At 38.1% G+C, this 22,828-nt stretch overlaps 3 protein-coding genes across 5 annotated transcripts; all 3 read left to right on the plus strand.

Moving 5' to 3' along the window:
* The first annotated feature begins 2,935 nt into the window (after positions 1–2,935).
* On the plus strand, positions 2,936–6,840 carry LOC144006841 (enkurin-like). 2 transcript variants are annotated; one of them, XM_077505904.1, is made up of 6 exons: positions 2,957–3,074; positions 4,879–4,947; positions 5,063–5,169; positions 5,253–5,473; positions 5,579–5,725; positions 6,409–6,840. In XM_077505904.1, the coding sequence occupies exons 1-6, from the start codon at positions 3,001–3,003 to the stop codon at positions 6,568–6,570; spliced, it is 780 nt and encodes a 259-aa protein (XP_077362030.1). In that variant the 5' UTR covers positions 2,957–3,000; the 3' UTR covers positions 6,571–6,840. The 2 variants fall into 2 exon arrangements, with proteins under 2 accessions (XP_077362031.1, XP_077362030.1); XM_077505905.1 differs by lacking the exon at positions 4,879–4,947 and having other exon boundaries at positions 2,936–3,074.
* A 3,141-nt stretch (positions 6,841–9,981) lies between these two features.
* On the plus strand, positions 9,982–12,541 carry LOC144006445 (enkurin-like). Of its 2 annotated transcripts, none has more exons than XM_077505293.1 (5): positions 9,982–10,313; positions 10,449–10,591; positions 11,050–11,267; positions 11,391–11,537; positions 11,870–12,541. In XM_077505293.1, the coding sequence occupies exons 1-5, from the start codon at positions 10,237–10,239 to the stop codon at positions 12,038–12,040; spliced, it is 756 nt and encodes a 251-aa protein (XP_077361419.1). In that variant the 5' UTR covers positions 9,982–10,236; the 3' UTR covers positions 12,041–12,541. The 2 variants fall into 2 exon arrangements, with proteins under 2 accessions (XP_077361419.1, XP_077361420.1); XM_077505294.1 differs by having other exon boundaries at positions 10,218–10,359.
* A 630-nt stretch (positions 12,542–13,171) lies between these two features.
* On the plus strand, positions 13,172–19,686 carry gusb (glucuronidase, beta). The gene is made up of 12 exons (XM_077504712.1): positions 13,172–13,437; positions 13,708–13,893; positions 13,966–14,147; positions 14,249–14,391; positions 14,554–14,741; positions 15,934–16,086; positions 16,207–16,385; positions 16,481–16,627; positions 17,739–17,823; positions 18,056–18,232; positions 18,317–18,452; positions 19,077–19,686. The coding sequence occupies exons 1-12, from the start codon at positions 13,228–13,230 to the stop codon at positions 19,226–19,228; spliced, it is 1,938 nt and encodes a 645-aa protein (XP_077360838.1). The 5' UTR covers positions 13,172–13,227; the 3' UTR covers positions 19,229–19,686.
* The last annotated feature ends 3,142 nt before the right edge of the window (positions 19,687–22,828 follow it).

The following is a 22,828-nucleotide window of genomic DNA, read 5'->3' on the forward strand; positions in this document are numbered from 1 at the left end:
CCACCAGAAATTAAGAAAAGCCCAGATCTGTAAATTGAGAAGTAGTTTGTTTAAATCCTGTATTTAAAAAGTGCAGACAGGCCCTTTAATTCGTTTTTTTTTCCTTCCCCCGCACCACTGATGAGCTCAGTACTAGTAGAAGTACAAAGAATCAGTCTGCTACTTTGTTTGCTGTTTTGCTCCCCATGCACACGTCATCAATTATGAACACCGTGGGTGCGCACCAGTTTGTTTCAAGGTGAAGAACAACTTTTATGAGTTTTTACTCGTGTACGTCTTCCTGTTTCTCTACTCCCGAACTCATTGTTAAGTTGTCTGCGCCTGCAAACGGATTCGTATTTTTCTTGGCCTCTTCCCAGTTGTCTCTTGTTTCGTCATAGTTGGAAGTGTGAGTTAGTCCCCAGGTTTTGTTCACTTGTCAGTCGTCTGCGCCTTGTTAGTTGTCATGTCGCCCGTTTCATTTGAGTCACTTTCCTGTGAGTTTTTCTTTCCTGGAATTACTGCATCCATTTATTTATTTATGTTTTTATTTTTTTATTACAAAAATCTTTTTTTTCCATTGCCTTGTTCTCTACAGTTGGGTGCTCCATTACCTCTATGACAAAACTCTCTACACAGTAGAGTTTTGTTTTTGTTTTTCTCCAGACAAAACAATTTGCCTCATGCAACCCAACTTGGCCTCTTAACAGACTGTCGAGATAATTATCAATTTTAGGGGAAACATCCTCGGCCATAGCTGCATATTTAGAAAAATGCTACAGTATTTAAACCAATTTATTCGTAAAATATCAGTAGGGTTATTATAGTTTTGGAATTTTTCATTTTAGTTAGTTTTGATTAGTTTTCATGGTGGTTCTGTTAGTTTTTATTTAGTTCTTTAAAAATGCTTAATTTTAGTTTAGTTTGTTAGTTTCAGTTTTAGTATTATTATTATTTTTTTTAATGTGTATTACTTGTGCGCAATATTTAAAAAACAGCATGCGAGCAACGTCATCTGAAGGTGCTTTTCTATTGGCTGCTGAGAGATGACGTCACTTCTGTGTGACATACTTTCAAACGTCATTATTCCGGTTTATATCAAAATAAATCTACAAAAAATAAAAAAATAAAAAATCACATTTAAAATCATCCCCAAAGGCTCATGCATTAAATTAATTACCAAAGACTAAAACGAAGGACACGTTTGCTATAATTATTATAGTTAGTTTTAGTTAGGGTTAGAAATTTAAATTCTCCAACCCTATAGCCTTGATTTGTCTATTAAATTTGCAAGAAATATTCGTTTTTAGTTCTTAAAGATGCACCAAGCGTTGCTGTGTACGCCGAGCACAAGGGAATCTAATTAAAAGCGCCAAAAATAGTCCTTTTATTTTTGACCATTTGAAATTAATTGGTGGGAAACTGACTTGGAAGTCTTTAGTACAGGAAATGAAAAACATTAACCTTGCATTAATGTCAACAAGATGTCAGTAGCATGAATAGTTTCAATGAGATTGTCCCTGTGTGAAACACAAACCTGATTTAGGAGCCGTATAAATTGAATTCCACCATCCAGCGCCAGAAAGCCTGATTTGAACTTACTTAAAGTTACAGTCAGCGGGTTTGGTTATCTTTGGGTTTGGCATAGTTTTCCCAATATTCATATAAAAAACACTTTAGATTATATTATAAGGTCATTATGCTGATTTAGTGGGGAAACAAACTCTTCGAGGAGGGAATCGCAAACAAAACGTCAGACGTTAATCTTTAGTAAAGTAAGCACACATTCAGAAAGTACAGTGAAAGGCTTACTGTAAATCTTGTTATTCAATTAGGTTTGACTCTGAATCAAGAACTTTACTGTCACACAAACAACAACGATTTATACTATTCAATTAAATTGACTTCAGTACCTACTTTGTCTATGTTTCCAATAGCTCACCAGTGAATGGGATCTTGTGACTTCCTGTTTCTAAAAGTGATCATATGAAAGTGTAGCCTACATTGTTGCATATCGATATTTACAGCAACCCCCGAAAAGGAAAAGCCAAAGGTCACTTCTTCTTAGACATATTTGCTTTGTGAGAACAACGCACGAGATAAATAAGGTACAGTAATACATAAGAACGTTGATGGTTCTTGTAGCTTAGTATTTGGTGCCCCCTGGTGTCCAGTTTATATTATTACAGTAGAGACCTGAGCTGACCGACTCGAATTAAACTAACTTTCTAATCAAATTTCCATTTTTATGACCTATTATGTCCACGTTATAGGAAAAAAAAAAAAAAGATATTATGTATCCATACAACTGATCCTCAGATGATGTTTGATTCCAAATTACATACGGCGTGCAATGCGTAACAATCGTGGCATGAGGTCATGCTCACGTTGTTGAAATTCAATTCAATAATTTCACTAAATATTTATGGACTAGAAGCGTTTTTAATTAATATACATTTGTTGTAATTATGACTTTAATAATGCGTTTATATACTCCGTATATGTCGTAAACTGAGGACGCCCTGAAACATTAACTTTTAAAATGATACGCACAGGTGGACATAAATTCCTTTTTATTTTTAATGCTGGCAAGCCGTGAAAATCAAATGTAGGCCTACTGTGGTATTAATGCAAATTTCAACCGATTTAAAAACAGCGTGGCAACATGAACTAGCAGGAAACATGCAAGGAAATTTGATTATTTTTTTTTCTTCGCAAGGTAGCATATCTTATTGGAAATACATGTTTACTTTTTTACCAATGAACCGTCGCGGGAGATCGTTGACGCGCACTGGAACTTCAACTCGCACACGTCTAGTGAAACACGACGACGTCACGCAGTTGGCCACTGCGGGATGTGAACGCGTACAGAGCTTTTATACACAGACACAAACACCGCATCGTCAATTGTGATATTCATTACTCAACAGTCCACGTTTTGCAGCCGACGTTGCTCCAACGATATTTGGACCGGAACCGTCGCGCTAGTTTGAGGGGCTTCATTTTGGGAGTTGAGCTGCAATGGGTGAAATGTACCCACAGGGCACAATTCCCAATTTCATTGACAAGAATGTTGTCATGGAGAAGCCAAAGAGGTAACTTGCACTTTTTTTTTTTTTTTCAATATAGTCCTTGCTCTTTTGGTTTGTTTTTGTAATTGTTATTATTATTTTAACCGCCCAAAAAAAATATGTATATGGTACAGTTTTCGTAAACAGATTTTCGACATGCAATTATAGTTGCAGGTGCATTCAATGCATATAGTAATTTTATCATGTTTGGGAGGATGTAAGTGGAGCAACACATCACAAGTTAGCATTGTTTGTATTCGTTTTTATAAAATAAAAGCTTTAAAAACGATGTTATTTATATTTGTTCAATATTACAAAAGGTCCACCATTTTAGGTTGATGAAACGACAACTGATTTGGGAAAGAAAGTCGATCCGCACCTGCAGTAATGGGGAACAATCCTTCGATTCTCTATCCCACTTATTGTCACAAGGGTTGCAAGAAAAATCACAATATTGCCAACAATGTTATTTTTACTGTTCAACCTGTACATCATTTTTCACAACTTTTTTTTCATCATACTTTACAGGACACTTGTTAAGGATAGTTCAGTTGAATGTAACTTTTAAATACACTATATGCATTTAATAATTTACATTTTTTTTTCAAATGTTTATTTAGGTATTTCTGTATTTTATATTAATTGAATAATTTGTAATTTGTATTTTTGAGGTGGTACTTGGTGTCGAAAGTTTGACCATGTGCAGCAGTATTTTAATTATTGTGTCAAAGTCGGCTCGGGTGAGCAAATCATTTTATGCAAATTATGTGCATCCACTTCATATTTCTGGCTAAAATACTGAAATTACACATTGTCTTCACTTTGAAAGGGGAAGTCAATCCCAAAATGTTTAAAATATGTTCGATGAATCCCCACTAGTGTAAACATGGCAGTATGATTAATATTGTGTTTGGGGAAATATGAGTTATCGAGCAAACAAAAAAATCCCTCCGTTTTTATCCATCTCAGGGGGCGGCCATTTTGTCAATTGTTGTCCACTGACAATGACATCACAGTTGCTCCGGTAATGACCAATCACGGCTCGTCTGTTTTCTGAATTTGGTCACGTGACGTTTGCAAGCTGAGCCGTGATTGGATGTTACTGAGCCATGCGCAACTTTAAATGTCATTTTCAGTCGACAGTAGAGATGGATAACATGAGTGGATTTTGCTGCTTAATTCATATTCCACAAACGCAATATTAATCAGAATGTCTAGTTGGGCTACATTTGGTTATCTTTCTTTTCTTTTTTTTAAACTTCAGCTTTAACTCATTCACTCCCAGGACGTTTTCGCTGTTTTACGGATTTTAACTGATTTTGCAAGGCCCATAGAATATTGTGTCCTTTTGCTATAAAAACATGGAATCTACCAAAAGAAAGATTAGAGCCTCTTCTTTCATCAGGAAAAAAAGTATACTTCTTTTTCTATTTTGCATCAATTAGCATTAAAATATGGTTAAGTTTCATCATTATTTACAAATCTGTTTAAAACTACGGGGAAAAGAGTTTTTTGATCTCTTATACTCTGCTGCCATCCGCTGGCCGTTTTTGTAATAACTACCATTGCTTCAAGCATTCTCTTCAGTTCAGAGGCTGCATCAAAGCCAAAACGTATAAATACATCTTTGGGAGCATGGTAATATTTAAAATAGAACGTATTTATACGTTTTTGGGAGTAAATGAGTTAAAAACAATGAGAGTTTGCAAGCCTTTTTTGTTCAATACAATAATATTTGTTTTCCCTGTCCTCTAGTTTCAAAATGACGTATTCATCAGTTTGTTGTGAATATGTAATGAGGTAATAATACATTTATTTGGGTTCACAGTTCTAGCGACCCTCCAATGAAAAGCTTTTCTACGATGTGGCCAACGACAAAAATGAGTTTGAAACCCTTGTAAGGAATGAAAAGAAATACTGAATAAATAGTGCTAATAACAACACTTGGAGATTAGAACAAACTCACTTTTTATCAAATGATTAAGTTATTGTGCTATTTTTTCTTTCTCCAGGTATGTGTCCAGCTCGAGACAAAATAACGTAACAACAACAGTCATTGAGCTGAAGCATCCAGCCAACTACCTGACAAAGTTCTCCATTGAATCAAAGTTGCCTGATAGTGAGTCTGACAACATGATTATCGAATTGCGACATCATCCCCGTGCGAATTGTTCTTTTTCACTTCACACTTTGTTTTTCCAGTCAAACCGCATGTCAGGAATGTATATTGCACCAGCGCTACCAAGAAGCCCAATTTGCCAGCGGGAGCGTTTGTGCTCCCTGCTGGCCTCCCCGCCAAAAGGATGTTTGCAACCGTGCCAAAGGTGGTCAAGCAACCGCTGTGTGTTGTCGACTCCAACAGGGGACACAAAGAATACCATAATACACTCTCAGGACTTGTACCTGTGTACGTAAGGAAAAAGGTATTTTCCTGACACGAGTCCACTGAAAGCGTTTCCCAGTACGCAAGGACTCTTCTTGATAATCATCTGCTTTTTAGAGCTTGATGTTTGCTTCTGATATCGCAGGATTATGGAGAAGTACCCGGATATTTGCTGCGACGCAAAGGAAAGCATCTAAAGTCTCCTGAAGAGAAGAACGTTATTGAGGTGGAGAAACCAGAGGATCCGGAAATGGAAAACTTTACCGACCAGGACTGTCGGGAAATCATTGAGGTAATTGATTCACCCGATGTTCGCAAAGCGATCCCGTGTGCTCTGTGAAGTCAATTTCGGTCAACAGCAGGTGGCAATACAGGACAAAATGGCAGCTCTGTATACTCTGTTGCCACCTGCTGGCCGTTTTTGTAATAATTACCATTGCTTCCAAGCATTGTCTTCAGTTCAGACGGCTGCATCGAAGCCTACTGTATGTTCTAGCATAAAATAACATTTTTTTTTTTTTAAATGTATAAATACGTCTTTGGGAGTATGGCAATGTTTAAAATAGTGCATATATGTACAATTTGGGAAATAAGTTCATTATTGCACCATCATCTGAAAATGAGTCCAAATTTTTTTGCATCATATCCTGAGTAACGGCCAAATTTCAGGTCATTTAAGTGGTCATCAGTGCATCTTGCGGTGGACAAAATTAGCAACCACAGTGAAAGTTAGTGAAAAACTGCAGTTTGCGTTTTGTCCTCATCGGCCAGATTGGACCCCCCGAGGGGCTAGTTCTGGTCCGGGGTCTTGTATGTTTGACACTCCTGGTATAGAGAAATAAAAGCCTCACTGTTAAGATACTTTTAGCAGGACGTAAATGTATATTACAGATCGAGCCAATGTATAGTTTACTTACGTCATTTAATTTTTTTTTTTTTAAATTAACATGGATATTTTTCCCTTTTTTCTCCAAGGACTTGAAGAAGAAACATTCGAGGCTGAACACGGCCTACCTGCGCCTCCCGTTTGTCATCGACACGCCATTCTTGAAGAACCGTAAGATGCGACTGGAGAGGGAAATGAAACAGGGGGAGACTGACATCAAACTCCTTGAAACGTTGTTATCCGTCAACTAGCACATGAGCCCACACGGTGTCTTCTCCAAAACAAGCACGTCAAAGTCAGCCCCTTGTCTGGGGGGGGGCCTGGGGGGGGATCTCAACCCCTGCTTTGCTCAATGGGCGCATCGCTGAATATGATGAAAGACTGATTTTACTAAATGTTGTTTGAAATGTTTTCAATCCAGTTCAAATGTGCTATTGTGTGCATGCGCAGCCCAAATCAAGTTTTTGACTGGTAGCAGTGACCATACAAAGGATGTGATTGCAGTAATTAGAATATATACAAACAGGTTTATCATAGGTGAACATAAAATACTTTGTTAAGTCAATACATTTTATTTTTTACTGTGCTTATTTTTAATTAAGTAGAGGTTAGGTTAGGCCTGTGTTCTCCTTTAAGATTTAGGCCCATTGTGTGCTTTATTGTAATAATTTGGGGAGGCCCTTTCTCCAGTCTGCATCTGCATGACTTTACATGTAGACATGCTCGGATGCATTTTGCATTGACCTCATCAAATACCTTTTAGGATAAACAATGACATCTGACATCACAATTGTTCGGACTCTTGGAAGTCTTCGCAGAAGTGCTTTGGAACTATAGAGTCACAGTTTGAGGCCCTTGCTCATGGTTTGGGTTGGTTTTGTCGGGGTTCTAGTTTTGCGTGGGTTTTGTTTGAGTTTGTCCTCATGTCCCATTAAGTTTCTATTCTGCTTTCCTTTTTGTGTCTCCCGTCTTGTCAAGCATTGTCCCGCCCACCTGTGGTCTCGTTTTACCCTGTTAGACTTCTTTTTTTTTTTTTTTTTTGTAGTTTGGAAGTTTGTAGCTCATTTTTTTCCTCCTCGTTTTTGTTTAATACGGTAAACATTTTTTTTTTGGGGTAGTTTGGAAGTTTGTAGCTCATTTTTTTCCTCATTTTTGTTTAATACGGTAAACATTTTTTATTTTTTATTTTTTTGGTAGTTTGGAAGTTTGTAGCTCATTTTTTCCTCGTTTTTGTTTAATACGGTAAACATTTTTATTTTTTTGGGTAGTTTGGAAGTTTGTAGCTCATGTTTTTCCTCCTTGTTTTTGTTTAATACGGTAAACATTTTTTCTTTTTCTTTTTGGTAGTTTGGAAGTTTGTAGCTCATTTTTTCCTCGTTTTTGTTTAATACGGTAAACATTTTTTCTTTTTTTTTTTTGGTAGTTTGGAAGTTTGTAGCTCATTTTTTCTTCGTTTTTGTTTAATACGGTAAACATTTTTTCTTTTTCGGTAGTTTGGAAGTTTGTAGCTCATTTTTTCTTTTCTTTTTTTTGGTAGTTTGGAAGTTTGTAGCTCATTTTTTCCTCGTTTTTGTTTTATACGGTAAACATTTTTTCTTTTTTTTTTGGTAGTTTGGAAGTTTGTAGCTCATTTTTTCCTCGTTTTTGTTTAATACGGTAAACATTTTTCTTTTTTCTTTTTTTGGGTAGTTTGGAAGTTTGTAGCTCATGTTTTTCCTCCTTGTTTTTGTTTAATACGGTAAACATTTTTCTTTTTTTTGGTAGTTTGGAAGTTTGTAGCTCATTTTTTTCCTCCTTGTTTTTGTTTAATACGGTAAACATTTTTCTTTTTTTTGGTAGTTTGGAAGTTTGTAGCTCCTTTTTTTCCTCCTTGTTTTTGCTTAATACGGTAAACATTTTTTTTTAATTTTTTTTGGGACCGCATTCTTTGCCTGCTAAGCCTGCTTCGCTGCATTTGCGTCCACCGCCACACCCCTGACTGTGACAGATGAGAGATGCTTCTCTGCTTGATGGGGCTCCAGGTGGGGGAGTGGAACCGTCCCTTGCTCCTCCGCCTGGGAGACCCATGTGGCTTACATTGAAGTGAGCTTGTGTGAGTGTGTGAATGAGTGATTGCAAAAAAATAAAATAAAGCTTCTCTGCTTGATGACTAATTGGAAGTGCACTCGAGCTAGAGACTGACCAACTTCCATAACTCAACTTAAGACTACTTATCAAGAGGTTCAGCACACCACGACAATGGTGTGTAGCACAAAAGGGCAAAGTACAGCTGAGTATGATTTCCCCTTGAGGGAGTATTATATAAAAGTCTTCAATTTTCACCCCTGTTCATGTGGGTCTTGTATAAATAAAAACAATCACTTGATGTCATTCTTTGTGTGCATCTTTTTTTTTTTTTAACAATATAGGCTCACCAAGGCCCGGTATCTTAAGTTACTGATGGGCATTTAGAATATCATCTTTTATTATCAGACAATATACTGTACTCATATGAAAATCAATTACCACATTGGCCTCGATCTGACACTGATAGGCCAAATGAAGTTCACTGACTAGGACTTCATAAATATGAAATCAAACACATTCTTCCTTTTTCAGTAATTAATATCCACTATTTTCAGCTGTATCCACTTAAATCGATCAATCATCATTGATCCCTTTCCACGTCAAGGTCAAAATTTCTTTCATAAGGACCTTGATATAAACCCCAGGAAAAAAATAAGTTACTCATTAGATTGTAGTTGGTGTGTTGGAATTACATGCAAAAAAAAGAAATACATAAAATATTTTCTTAAAGGCTAAAATAATACATTGAAAATCATTGTATAATGTATCGTGAATGTATAGGGCCATCACAACATGGCTCAACAAGCCAAAAAGGCTTAATGTAGTAACCCGTACTGTATTCATTAAAATTACATATCAATTTGATATTTAAATATAAACAAATACACAACTAATATATAATGTCTTTATTTTTAAATATTTACATAATTTACACACACACATAACTTTTTTTTTTTTCTACCTTAACACAAAAGGGGTGGGGGGGCAAGTTGGTCAACAAGTGTTGGTCGAAAAACGACCAATATTTGTTTTGGATAACTGCAAATTGTCACTGACAGCATTTCTCATACTGACCAGGAGATGGCGACAGAGTGGCGCCTGAAGATGAAGTAATTACTCCATCACCATCCGACAGAAAATTGTTGGTGGTTAACAATGATAATTCATAAAATATTTTTATATACATCTCTGTATCAAATATTGAGAACAAGACATGTTACACGGCTTCTACCCGTCAGCAAGCTTCTTTCGCATGTCAATGTTGCACATGATGTGATCGATGTAACCTGTAATAATGTGTCCGAAAGGAGAAAAAAAAAAAAAAAAAAAAACGTTAAACGCGTTTTGTTTCACTATGCCGTTTTTTTCTATGTGTAAAGTTATATTTTGAAACGTATCCAATTACCAGAAGAGACTCGGACAATATTTAACGACATTTTATAGTGGGCGTGGAAATTAAATTGGAGTGTACGAGAGAGAAATGGAAAGGACACAACGGTAGCGATATTAATTTCCCAACTCCCAAGCCAACAAACGGGCGTTTTATGGTCACGTGACTCGACAAGATGACGCACACGCGTAAACAGAGTGAACGGTGACGTCACGTGACCGAACGATGAGTTCACCGGGCGGTGACGTGTCGGAGATGAGCAAAATACAGCCTTATATACAGTGACCGAAATTCACGTCGTCATCGGTTACATGTCCGTGGGTTTTAATACATAGCTCTACATGTGACATTGGCGAATCATGAGCCATATTTGGATCGGAACCCGTGACCCTCAGCTGACACGGACAGACACCTTAATTATTGGCTAGCAATTAGCTTTCTTGGTCCAATTGGGCTGAAGATGGCTGAAGAATTGTACCCACTTGAGTCCATTCACAATTTCATTGAGAAGACTGTTATCATCGAGAAGCCGGAAAGGTAACCCGCAATCGTGCCATAGCATCGACAAAATACATCTCCGAAAGTAACTGTTGTTCATTTTATAATTAATAATTTTAATTTTAGAAAAATTAAACAAAAATGCATATACTGTATTCTATTCTGTCTCCAAAGGTATGTGTCAAAGTTCAGGCCAACAGTTCTTGAAGAGAGGAAGCCAATCCATTTTATGAAAACGATGGGCCCAACAAAATTGGATGTGCCCATCCCAAGCAAATACCTGAAAAAGCACTCCAAAGAACCCAAACTGCCTGAGAGTGAGTTTTCTATCATTGTTAAATATTTGTTCACCTTTAAGATTATTTTCGTGCCTTCATCCATCTATCCAGGGTATCCATTCACCTTTTTCTAATCATTGAACCAAGTGTTTACCAACCTTTATTTAGGTTATTTATTTATTTTAGAACAAAATCACAAGGTATGCCGCCTCTGGGATGCTTAACGGAATTGGAATATTTAAACATTTGATATATAGTGCCCTAATTGTACTAGATGGTTTCTTAAGTGTGTGTACAATTGTACACTAGTGCAGAGGTGGATGCAAGATTTACCTCGCTCCTAACCCAGTCCACTGGGCTAGGCTTCAGCTGCAGCATGAAATTGGATGGATGAATGAAAAAGTGGATTAAATGCCCCCAACATATGTCACAAAGTCACCACCACCACTTTAATTAAATGGCAACTACCCTTCTTATTCACCTTAACTTTGGTGTAGTCAAACAGGTCAAGACTCATTACGTCTGTTCAACGAAGAAACCCTCCGTCCCTTTGGGACCATTTCTGCCGCCCGTTAGCATTAGCACCCCGACAAAGAGGAAAACAGCCTTACCAAAGGGACCCAAACAACCTCCGAGTGTTGTTGACTCAAACAAGGGACACAAGGAATGCCATACTAGAGACTCAGGACTTGTCCCTGTGTACATAAGGAAAAAGGTATTTTACTGTGATATTTGATTTAAAAAAAAAAAAAAATAAAAAATCATTCTGTTGAGTGTTTTTTTTAAGCAAAAATAATGAGAGGTATGCTATGAGCTAATGTTTTCTTTGTTATTGCAGGATTATGGAGAAGTACCAAACTATCTGTTGCGCCGCAAAGCAAAGCATGAAAAAGCGCTGGAAGAGTACAACATTAATCTGAAAAAGCAGGAGGAGCATGAAACTATGAAATACCTTTCCGACACGGAATGTCAGTCCATTATTAAGGTACTTTACCGCAAAGTTATAATACAAAAAAACAACAACTTAATTTTAATAATTGTGAGTATTAATAATGCAAGGGTAATTGTAATTGGCATGAGTCGCGTTACAGATGTGCCTCATGCATCTGGCGGTTTTTAACATTCATACTTGTCACGAAAATGTAAAAAGGATACTCCTTAACTCGTGTATCTGTTTGTGACATGTAATGTGTGAGGACACTGGAATATTACTAATTTTTCATACTGAAAATAGTCTGCTCAACACTAGCGATGTTTATCACATTAAATTGTATGTCCTTTTAAACTGGCTTCATCCCCATCACCCCCACCCCACAGGACCTGAAGCAGAAGTACAATGAGCTAAATGCAGCGTACCTGCGGCTCCCATTTGTGATAGATACACTGTCAACAAAGGATCGAAAGACACGTCTGGAGGCGGAAATGAAGCAGCTGGACGATGATATTCAGCTCCTTGATCGGTGGGAGTCCATCAGCAAAAACAAGTAGCACACATGTGAAAACTGGGCGCCTACTATCAGTGTCATCGACTCAACTCAGCTCGTGAACAATTAAAACATGAGGTCATGTGGATGATTGAGTGTTTGACTTATGCCAGGCAATTCCAAAGTTGTTGGGTGGAATGAAACTCATTCAATGCCAACACTCCCAGTTACAATGCATATTTGGCATCTAAACCGTAAATGGCATGAATGAGAAATCCATTTTGGCATTCTGCTGGAGGTGAGCTTGAGCTATTGTTCCTCTTTTGGGGGATGTTGTAATTTGGTTGTCATACAATTAAATATTAAAAATTCAAATTGATGAGAGTGAATTATCCACTCTGGCTTCACAAAGTCTGTCTATGCTATTTCGATTTAACACAATTGGATGGTTGAGGATTATATGACTGTCACTTGATGTTTTTATTTTTAACAATGTTTATATTCATATTGTGTTATGGAATTGTTCTGCCAGTCTGCTCTGTTTTGACTGCAAAACAGGAATAAATTAATGTTGCATTGCTCCCTTTTGTTTCTCTTACTTGCATACTTAAAAGATAAACATTTTTAGTGGATTATGCAATTCGACACCTGTAAATTCGCACAATAGCTATTATAAGCGATATAGTGTGTGGGAACTGGGTTTTCTCCAGTATTTACAGTATTTATTTACTTTTAAATATTTTGCTTTCCTTTTTTTACGAGAATATACACTCTTCCCCCGCTCCCCCTCCCTCGCATGATGCCATTTGGAAAACGTATATTGAATTTTTTTTATCTTTTGTATAAAAAAAATAATAGTAATTAAACAAAAATTCCCAGGTTTACGGCAATAGGATTTTATATGTTTTAAATTATTTGAGATTATTATTAGATTATTATTATTATTATTATTATTATTATCATCATCATAGGTCGCGAACTCGGCAGGTGGCTTTCTGGTCTAGCTATAGTCACAAGTGATCTGTAAATCTAGACAACTGGTGAAAAAATAACGTATATTAATTTTTTAATGCGTAATTTTCGATCAAAATCTTTTTTCTTTTTTTTTTTTAATTTAAGTAGCTATATATTTTTTTGCGTTTACTCGTGGGAACTAATAGTAAAAGTATGTGAAATCGTCGGTATAGTTAAACTGTTACAAACAACGTCACATCCGGTTAGCTGGGCCACGTAAGTTTGAAGCTGTTTACAATGGGAAGACCCAACTCCCTCTGGTACTTATGGCTCACTGCCGTGTTGCCGGGCGCCTTTTGCGTAATGGGCACAGGAATGCTCTTCCCCCGGGAGTCTTCTTCCCGGGAAGTGAAGGACCTGAGCGGGCTGTGGAGCTTCAGAGCGGACGAGTCGCCAAACAGGAACCAAGGGTTCGAGAAGGCTTGGTACAAAAGTCGCCTGGCTGAGGTGAGCGTGACTGTCCCCATTGCAGCTAATTTGGATCCTACTCTTGAACGGACATCATCATGTCATGGAAAAATGTCAAAATTTGCAACACAAATTTTCCATAACCACGCAGCTGTTTCAACTATTATTATTAATAGTTAACAATGTTATTACAATATTTTCTAATGAAACTTATAATTCTTCATGTAGTGTGCTTGTATTTGATTTCATTAATTTATGCGGCCGGTCTATCACTCTGTTCCTCCGTTTGGTTCATGTGGGGTACTTCAGACTGGCCCTGTGATGGACATGCCCGTTCCCGCCAGCTTCAATGACATCACGCAAGACCCCAAACTTCGAGATTTCATCGGCTGGGTGTGGTACGAACGAGAGGTGGTGGTGCCCTCCCGCTGGTTCACAGATGAAGGAACACGAGTGGTTCTTCGAGTGGGAAGTGCTCACTATTATTCACTGGTGGTAAGCCTGAATACTTAATAATAGTGGTTCATCACCAGTGACGTGCGTCAATGGTCTGTCATAATTTTGCAGTGGGTCAATGGGGTGAAAGTGGCCGAGCACAATGGTGGCCATCTTCCCTTTGAGGCGGAGATCAGCGGCGTGATCCAAGAGGACCCGGCGATCCCCTGCCGGATCACCATCGCGGTCAACAACACTCTCACTCTGGAGACTCTCCCTCCTGGAACTATCCAGTACTTTAATGACCCCACAAAGTAATCACACTCCCGTATTTACGTACTTAGCTGCATTACACGCACAAAGAACTTTAAATCTTCTTTTTCATCTTCACTCAAATATTGAATTACTCCTGCAGGTATCCTGACGGCTTTTTTGTGCAAAATTTCAACTTTGATTTCTTCAACTATGCTGGGATTCACCGTCCTGTATTGCTGTACACTACTCCCAAGGCTTACATAGATGACATCACAGTGATGACGGACTTCTCAGATAGTACAGGTATTTTTCATTTTATTTTTTTTAACTTAACATTAATTACAATTTTAGACGTATATCGAGGTGAATCAGCAGAATTGCTGAAGCTGTTCTCTTTGGTCCGAGAATGTATTTAATCAAAATAGTCAGTCTTTTTCTACACTATGTTTAATCTTCTGTGTTTAGGTTTAGTCACGTACAAGATCTCGATCCAAAATGCTGCTGAAGCCACCCTGAATGTCACTTTGATGGATAAAGACAGACACTGCGTGGCATCCTCAAGCGAGCCGTCCGGAGTGCTCAAATTCACTGATGTCCAACTCTGGTGGCCGTACTTGATGCATGAGAATCCAGCTTATCTTTACTCACTGGAGGTGGGCCAACATTAAGTCACTTTGCCACCAAAATGATCAGAATAAGATAGTGGTCTGCAACATGCGGTTCTGCGGCCACGTGTGACTCTTTAATCCCACTCATATGGCTCCCTAAAAAAATTGTGAAAATTAATTATTTTTTTTAACATATTATTATATTTTATTTTTATTTGTTAGATAAAATGTTCTTTAAAATAATGAATGACTTCGATAAAAACAACAACAACATTAAGTTATTTAAAAAAAAAAAAAATGCCAGTGTCCAAAAATGTAAGTTGTCAGAAAAAGAGAGGCGAAAGGTAGAGGAAAATGAAAAAAATAAAGTACTTAAAATTTACAAAAGGGAAGAGGAAAAGCAGAAAGTTACCATATAATGTTATTTTTTAAAAAGCAGAAAAGAAAACATTGAAAATTTAACCATAAAATTGACAAAAACAAATGAAGAAAGGTAGAAAGTTACCATAAAATGTCTTTGCCATTGCCAAAAAAAAGTCAGAAAATTCAATAAGAAAGAGAAAGAAAGAATGAAAGAAAAAAAAAATAAGAGGACAGAAAGAAACAAAAGAAAACATTCAAAAAGTAACTATAAAATGTCCAAAAAATAAAATAAATCCCGAAAATTACCATACATTAAATTGCCCAAACTTACAAATGTATACTTAAAAAACTTTAAAAAGAATAAAATGTCAAAAAGACAAAAGAAGAAATCCCTAAATTGACCATAATGTCTACAAAACGCCAAAAATGTAAAAAAAAGCAAAAAAAAAAAAAAAAAAGCCCTAAAATGTCCAAAAAAGGAAGATGAGAGGCAGAAAATGACCATAACATGTTCATGAAATTGCCAAAAATGTCAGAAATTTGCCAGAAAGTCAGACAAGTCTAAAAATGTAAGAAAAAAAAAAAAAAAGTCTGACAAATTACACACACAAAAATCCAAAAATGGAAACCAAAAGGTAGAAGAAAATGAATCTCTACGTATTGGATGCTGCATATTTCCTGTTGTGGTGCAGCTCTAATTACTTACACTCACAAACTCTTTCGTTCATCATAATGTTCAAAGGTTTTGTGGCTCAGAGACAGATTATTTTTTTTTTGGGTTACTTATTTGACCTCAAATGGCTCTTTTGACAGTAAAGGTTGCTGCCCCCTGGTATAAGCATATGTGTGGTATATTTTTGAATTCATCTTGAAGGTTCACTTGATGGCAGCAGATCAAAGTTCCACGTATAAGGACGTCTACGCTCTACCAGTCGGCATCCGTACCGTCCGTGTCAGCAGCAGCCAGTTCCTCATCAACAACAAGCCCTTCTATTTCCATGGCGTCAATAAGCATGAGGATGCTGACGTGAGTACCACTAGAGGGCGGTAGAGGACTGCTTTATGTCCCACACGCCAGCAAAACTGTGAAGAAGACTCAATTGTTGCAGGATGTGTGGACTCACTCAACGTTTGTGATGTATGATAGATTCGAGGCAAAGGTTTCGACTTGCCCCTGATCGTCAAAGACTTCAACTTGATGAAATGGTTGGGGGTCAACTCGTTCCGCACCAGCCACTACCCCTACGCCGAGGAGATTCTGCAGATGTGCGATCGCCACGGCATTGTGGTCATAGATGAATGCCCGGGGGTGGGCATCAAAGACATGTAGGGTTTCCATGTTTCCACTTTGAGAAGAGAGCTGTCCGGTCCAAATGCCAAAACAAGAGGACTTGACTTTGTTGTTCCAATGCTTTCGACAGCCGTAGTTTTGGCAACGCCTCCCTGGCCCATCATCTGGACGTCATGGATGAGCTCGTGCGTCGGGACAAGAACCATCCGTCTGTGGTCATGTGGTCAGTAGCCAATGAGCCGGCGTCAGAGATGGCACCTGCTGAGTTTTACTTCAAGTGAGTTTTTTTTAAATCATCTATTTTATATAACAGTGAATGTTTCGCAAAATAGATTTGTTGAATTTGGCTTGCAGAACAGCTCAACTCGTTGACCGCCAAAAACATTTAATAATGATAAGTAAAATCACAATGTATGACGCCATAAACGTTAAATGACGTCATCTACATTTTTTTATTTTATTTTATTTTTTTTAATATATCAAAGTGCAGCGCTGCCTGCTCAATGGGTTGTGGAATCAAAAACAGCCTCTAACTATGGCCAACAGAGGGCAGCATTGTCTCTCTTTTCAATGGGTTGCCGGTGTATGGAATTGTAATGAAACGTGACGGAATCAGATGAAATCTGATGAAATGGAACGTTTTCAAGGATGATGTGAAATGTCAAAGCCTTTGTCACATCAACCCTAATTCACAGAGCGTCACTAAAAAATATATATATATTAGTGTCAAAGTCACTGTTGTGGAGAAAATGTATCTTTTGAGTTAAAACGCTCGAAATCGACTGGCAATGTAGGGTCGGGGGTGTTTTTTTTATTTTTAAATTTTTACATTTTTTATTTTGGGATGAGTGGAATGCAGTGAGGAAGCTGCCATGAGCACAAACAGCTGGAGATCAGTGTCACGCCTCAGGGCAACAATGAGCGCGGCTGTGTTTATGTAACAGCAGGAATTCCTCACATTGTGGGTACTTGCATTGTTTTTTTTTTTATTGTTTTTTTTATTTATTTTTTTAATGAATAAATACACAAGTGACCTTCTCCTGGTAAATCATTGGAGTGAGACAGGGTTTGACATTTGTGGCCCTGTTGAAATGGTACTGGCCCTATATATTATTATATAATAGGGTAAATTTTAGTAATTATTTCAAACACCCCCCCCTTATGCTGTTTTTATTTAAGACTTCTCTGCAGCTAGTTGTTTAATGTAAAAAAAAAAAAAAAAAAAAAAAAAGAGCAGAGATGTTTTGACTTCATCATATCATATAGGGCCAACATCTGTAAGGCCTTTGTCGACTTTCAGAAACATTTTCCCACGTAACTGCATGTTGTCCTGTGATCGTGATGCATTTATCGACGCGTAAATGTCAATTTTATTTGTACTACCGCAGGACTTTGATTACGCATACTAAAGAGTTGGACCCAACACGGCCTGTGACTTACATCACAGATGGTAACTATGCCAGAGACAGAGGGGTGAGTTTTATCATCTGACACCTTGCTGATCATATTTTTAGTCAATATATAGTATTAGCTTTTATGTATTTGCAATGGGAGCGTCGCACAAGTAGTTAAGAGCGCTCGCGGATGGGTGCAAAAGTATTTCGACGTCCATCTTCATTCTTTTATTTCAAATCTAACCCAAAAACTGTCCACATACTTCCAAAGTCAAACGTATTTTAAAATTTTTTTTGTGGTCTGTGCCAAGGCCCCCTACGTGGACGTAATCTGCGTGAACAGCTACTTCTCCTGGTACCACGATCCGGGCCACCTGGACGTCATCCCCATCCAGCTCAACAGCCAGTTTGAGAACTGGTACGGAAAGTACCAGAAGCCCATCATCCAGAGCGAATACGGCGCGGACGCGGTGCCAGGCCTCCACGGCGTGAGGAAACGTCCGCAAGTCTTCCAAACGTTCGCGGGAGCGACGCGGCTAAAGATTCTTTTCTTTCCGTCGGCTCTCTGCAAGGACCCGCCCGTCATGTTTACCGAAGAGTACCAGAATGCGGTCCTGCGGCGCTACCACGACGTGTTCGACCAGAAGAGGAAGAAGTATGTCGTCGGCGAGCTCATCTGGAACTTTGCTGACTTCATGACTGGGCAAGGTAAACTGCTGCCGCCGCGGAACGCGACTCAAGTGTCGACTGTTCAGGAAACAACCTGAAGCAGCTTCTGACTACTGTGGAGTATGAATTGAATATAATAAAAAATGGGTTTGACATGAACAAATTATCATTACATCTAAGCAAAACCAAGTTCATGGTTTTTGGCACTAGACAAATGACTCATCAAGTTAAAATTAGGGTGAATTCAATTGAAATAGAAAGGGTGTATGAAAACAAATTTCTTGGGGTAGTTATTGATGATAAATTATGCTGGAAGCCACACATAGAAAATGTCAAAAATCATAGGAATACTCTCTAAAACTAAGGATGTCTTAAACGTGAAATCATTATATACATTATACTGTTCATTATTACCATATTTGACCTATTGTGTGGAAACGCATATAAAACAAATACCGACCTTGTTTTTAAATTGCAAAAACGTGCCATAAGAATTATTACTCGATCAAAATTTAGAGAACCAACACATTCACTATTTATTAAACTAAATGCAATGAAATTTTATGACTTGGTTGAGTTTAAAATAGCACAAATAATCTACTCTGCCACAGTACTCAGAAGCGATTAGAACCCTCTGAGCTTGGTGTTCCTCGTGTCTTGCAGGGATCACACGTGTGGTGGGCAACAAGAAGGGCGTGTTCAGCAGGCAAAGACAACCCAAAGCAGCAGCGTTCATCCTGAAGGAAAGATACTGGAGGATCGCCAACGAAACGGGCAAGGTGCCGCCTTGGACCAAATATCCGTGCGGGCTCTGACAGCCAGCATGCGAGCGCCGTCCACTAACATACCATCTTGTTTACCGAATGCATTCAATCACCAGCAAAATTGTTATGAATGTACAGTAGAAATGATTAAGTGCCTTAAGTTCCCTGCAGGGAGGCACATAGCCACTTGCGTTGATGTATTGATTTATGATTAACCTAATGGGAGGCTGAGGAAATTGGTGACAATCTTATTATAGATACTGTGATCATCCCTATGCCAGCCTCAATTTTCTTCAGTGTTCATCTTTGTATGATTATTAAAAATGTGGATGGTTTTTTTTGTTTTGTGATTAGAGTAAAATTCCATGTTCTATTCTAGGAGTAAGATCTAGATTTGAAATTCCATTTTGCATATTTGTTTCATACATACTGAAATACAACATATTTCAAAAGTTATTGATTGTTAAAATGTGTAATAAACCGTCATTAAATTGGGCTATACAATCTCATTCAGATGTCTTTTCTGTTTTTTGTTTTTTTTTCAATTTGTGGGCAAGCACCATGGAGCATTCTGTATGTCGGTCACATTCAAAAGGTTTCAGGTTGCAAGCAAAACATTGAGATGAGTGATGCATGGTGGCATCAAATGCAACAAAACTCACTTTACATGCAGCAATTTGATAAACAGCCAAATGGTGTTGCCAAAATTGAGGTTTGCATGGGCATGGTTCGACAGGTTTTTGGCATCGTTAAGATAATGCAGCACATCGGCATTCCAATACACACCCACTGCACGTTACCTTTCAACAAATGTTTTCTTTTTCTTTCTTTTCTTTTTTTTTAAGACAAATGTAAAAAAAATTTAAAGACAAATGTGATTTATACGGAACCCCTAAGGTGACATGGTAGAAAAAAAAAAAAAAAAAAAAACTGCGTTCCCCCACAAAGATTGCGACTACCATGTCATCTTAGGTGCGCCGTAAACACTTCCGGGTCATCTTCCATGTGACCAAAAGCGACGAGTTTTGGTCACATGGAAGATGACCCGGAAGTGTTTACGGCGCACCTAAGGTGACATGGTAGGCGAAAAAAAAACAACTTTGCGTTCCCTCACAATCTTTGCGAGAGAACGCAAAGTTGTTGTTTTTTTTTCCTACCATGTCACCTTAGGGACTCCGTAGATTTAATACCTTCATCTAATTTATTTCCAACTAAAAGAATAATTCAAAAATGCTTTTCATTGAAATGACTTCCACTGGGTTGATTTCAGAGGGAATGTTTTAATGGTTGATCATTTCCACATGACAGTACCACAGTTTTAAATGTTCTCATGTCAGTCTCATCCAGTTTTCCCTTAATTGAAGTTTTAACGCACCCTCCTGTAACTTGTAACACTTTTCCAAGTAAGAAAATACAGCGTTTCAAAAACACATTTGGCAATACAGAAGCAAACCCAGTAAGTTTTCCTCCACAAAAATAATCAACTTTTGCTGCAATGGATTCCCAGCAATCCACCCATCAAGTTTTAAAAATAACTAAAACCACCCAGAATGTTAACCGTCGACACAGGTAAAGGGCATCAAGTTGAAAAACACTACAATCCTTTTGATGAAACAATGTATTCCTTGCTAGCTAGACAAAATATGGACATTTGGTTGACAGGGCTTTAGGTTAGGTTATTTGGGGTGGACCAATTTAGCCAAATTCTCAGTTTCTAAGTCAAGCAAGTAAATAAAAGTACTTGTTACATTGGTCATTTGAAAGGCTATCACTTGCCCGTTTTTGGCTCAAGGCCTGGTGATCAAACAGAAGGCACTTAAGTTGACACTGGTGATGCAACTAACATGGCAGTTATCCTCATAACTTCACTCAATGTTGAACGTAAACAACTGAGAAGCATTGACCTTATTTTTTCCTCTTAACATTAAATTGAAGAGAAAAAAAATCCCTTTACAGCTAAATATCTTAAACAATATTGTATGTTTGTTAGCTATGTTGTCATCAATTGTTATCAGTTTTACCCAACAAACAATTTAATGCACACAAAAAAAAGTGGGAGTCATCTCATGTTAACAGAAAATATGCTGTGCGAGTGAAGAGGATAATTGTAACGAGCACGTGTCATGTACAAAACTGCATGTTTGGGGAGTGATAGCCACTCAACCACCAAGTGACCTCGAAAACATTCCACTTTGTTTGACATTTGTTTCCTCCAAGTTAGCATTTCCTTCAGTGAAATAAAAAGCATAGTTTGTCTAGAACTGAGGTATAACTGCTTTTTGTCGTTTTTGTACAAATGACATTCTGTTTCGGGACATCATGGGGCGAGGTTGATTGAAGTACAAGAACAGACTCAAAAAGGGTTCGTTCGGATTTTTAGACATGAATCTTAATTTCATCATCACCTCCAGTGTGTGCGATCAGCACTGACTTACCCCTGACAGCGCAGTTACTGTGACACGAATTCTGGTCCGACGTTGGACGAGAGGAAAATAGTCCAGAAAGCTGGCTGGGGTCACGGAAATAAAAGCGTTTTTCTTCTCAAAACAATTTGTTTACGCCAGCCACTACTTTTCTGTTCGTTCGTATCACTGCGCGTCGCCCTGTAGACGGCTAATTGACGGACTGCAGCCAGCTAGCTGATCCTTCCGCCTTCGAAAAGACAACTTCCAGCTGGCTGCAGTGCGTCAATTAGCCGTCTACACTCTACAGGGCGACGCGCAATGATACAAACGAACAGAAAAGTAGTGGCTGGCGGTAATGGCATCTAACTTTTTTCAGAAAAAGAGTATTGTGATGCAAATGTACCACTATTTTGAACACAAATTGTTTTTTTGTTTTGTTTTTTTTTTTTAGAAGAAAACGCTTTTATTTCCGTGACCCCAGCCAGCTTGCTGGACTATTTTCCTCTCGTCCAACAACCGGACCAGAACTCGTGTCACAGAAGGCTGTCAGGGGTCAGTGCTGATCGCACACACTGGAGGCGAGGATGAAATTGAGATTCATGTTAAAAAATCCGAACGATCCCTTTGTAACACCTTGAACAGCAACATGGGCACTCAATCAATGATAGTTAACTAAGTTATTACAGGAAACACGTGACTGAAATGACTTTGCTAACTGTTGCTATCATCATACAGTAAACAGTTGTTCCTTTACGGAAAAAAACAAAAAACTGTTCATAGCACACTTAAAATTCTCAATTGGCTCACTGATTTTCCCGTGGTCAACAGGATGATTCAAGTGGGGTTTGTGAGTGGAAATGTCCGAAGGAGTATTAAGGCCACACTAAATCAAAATCAAAGTCTAAAGTCATGTTATGAGAATAAATTTGAAATATTATGAGGGAAACCAGTCTAAAATCTGGCTCACCAGCACCATCAAATAGTCGTGCTACAAATTTTACATTCGTGCTCATTGCAAATTTCAACTATTCTCAGTTAAATGGGAAGTCAACCCCCCCCCCCCCCCCCCAAAAAAAAAAAAAGTTTGCTGTCGACTGGAAATGACATCACAGTTGCTCAAGTAACGACCAATAACATGTCACCTGTTTGCTGAGTTTGGTCATGTGACATTCGTAAAGCTGAGCTGTGACTAGTCGTTACCTGAGCAACCGTCATGTCGTTTTCAAGTGACAAAATGGCCACCCCA

The sequence above is a fragment of the Festucalex cinctus genome, chromosome 18, assembly GCF_051991245.1.
Source record: "Festucalex cinctus isolate MCC-2025b chromosome 18, RoL_Fcin_1.0, whole genome shotgun sequence".
NCBI lineage: Eukaryota > Metazoa > Chordata > Actinopteri > Syngnathiformes > Syngnathidae > Festucalex > Festucalex cinctus.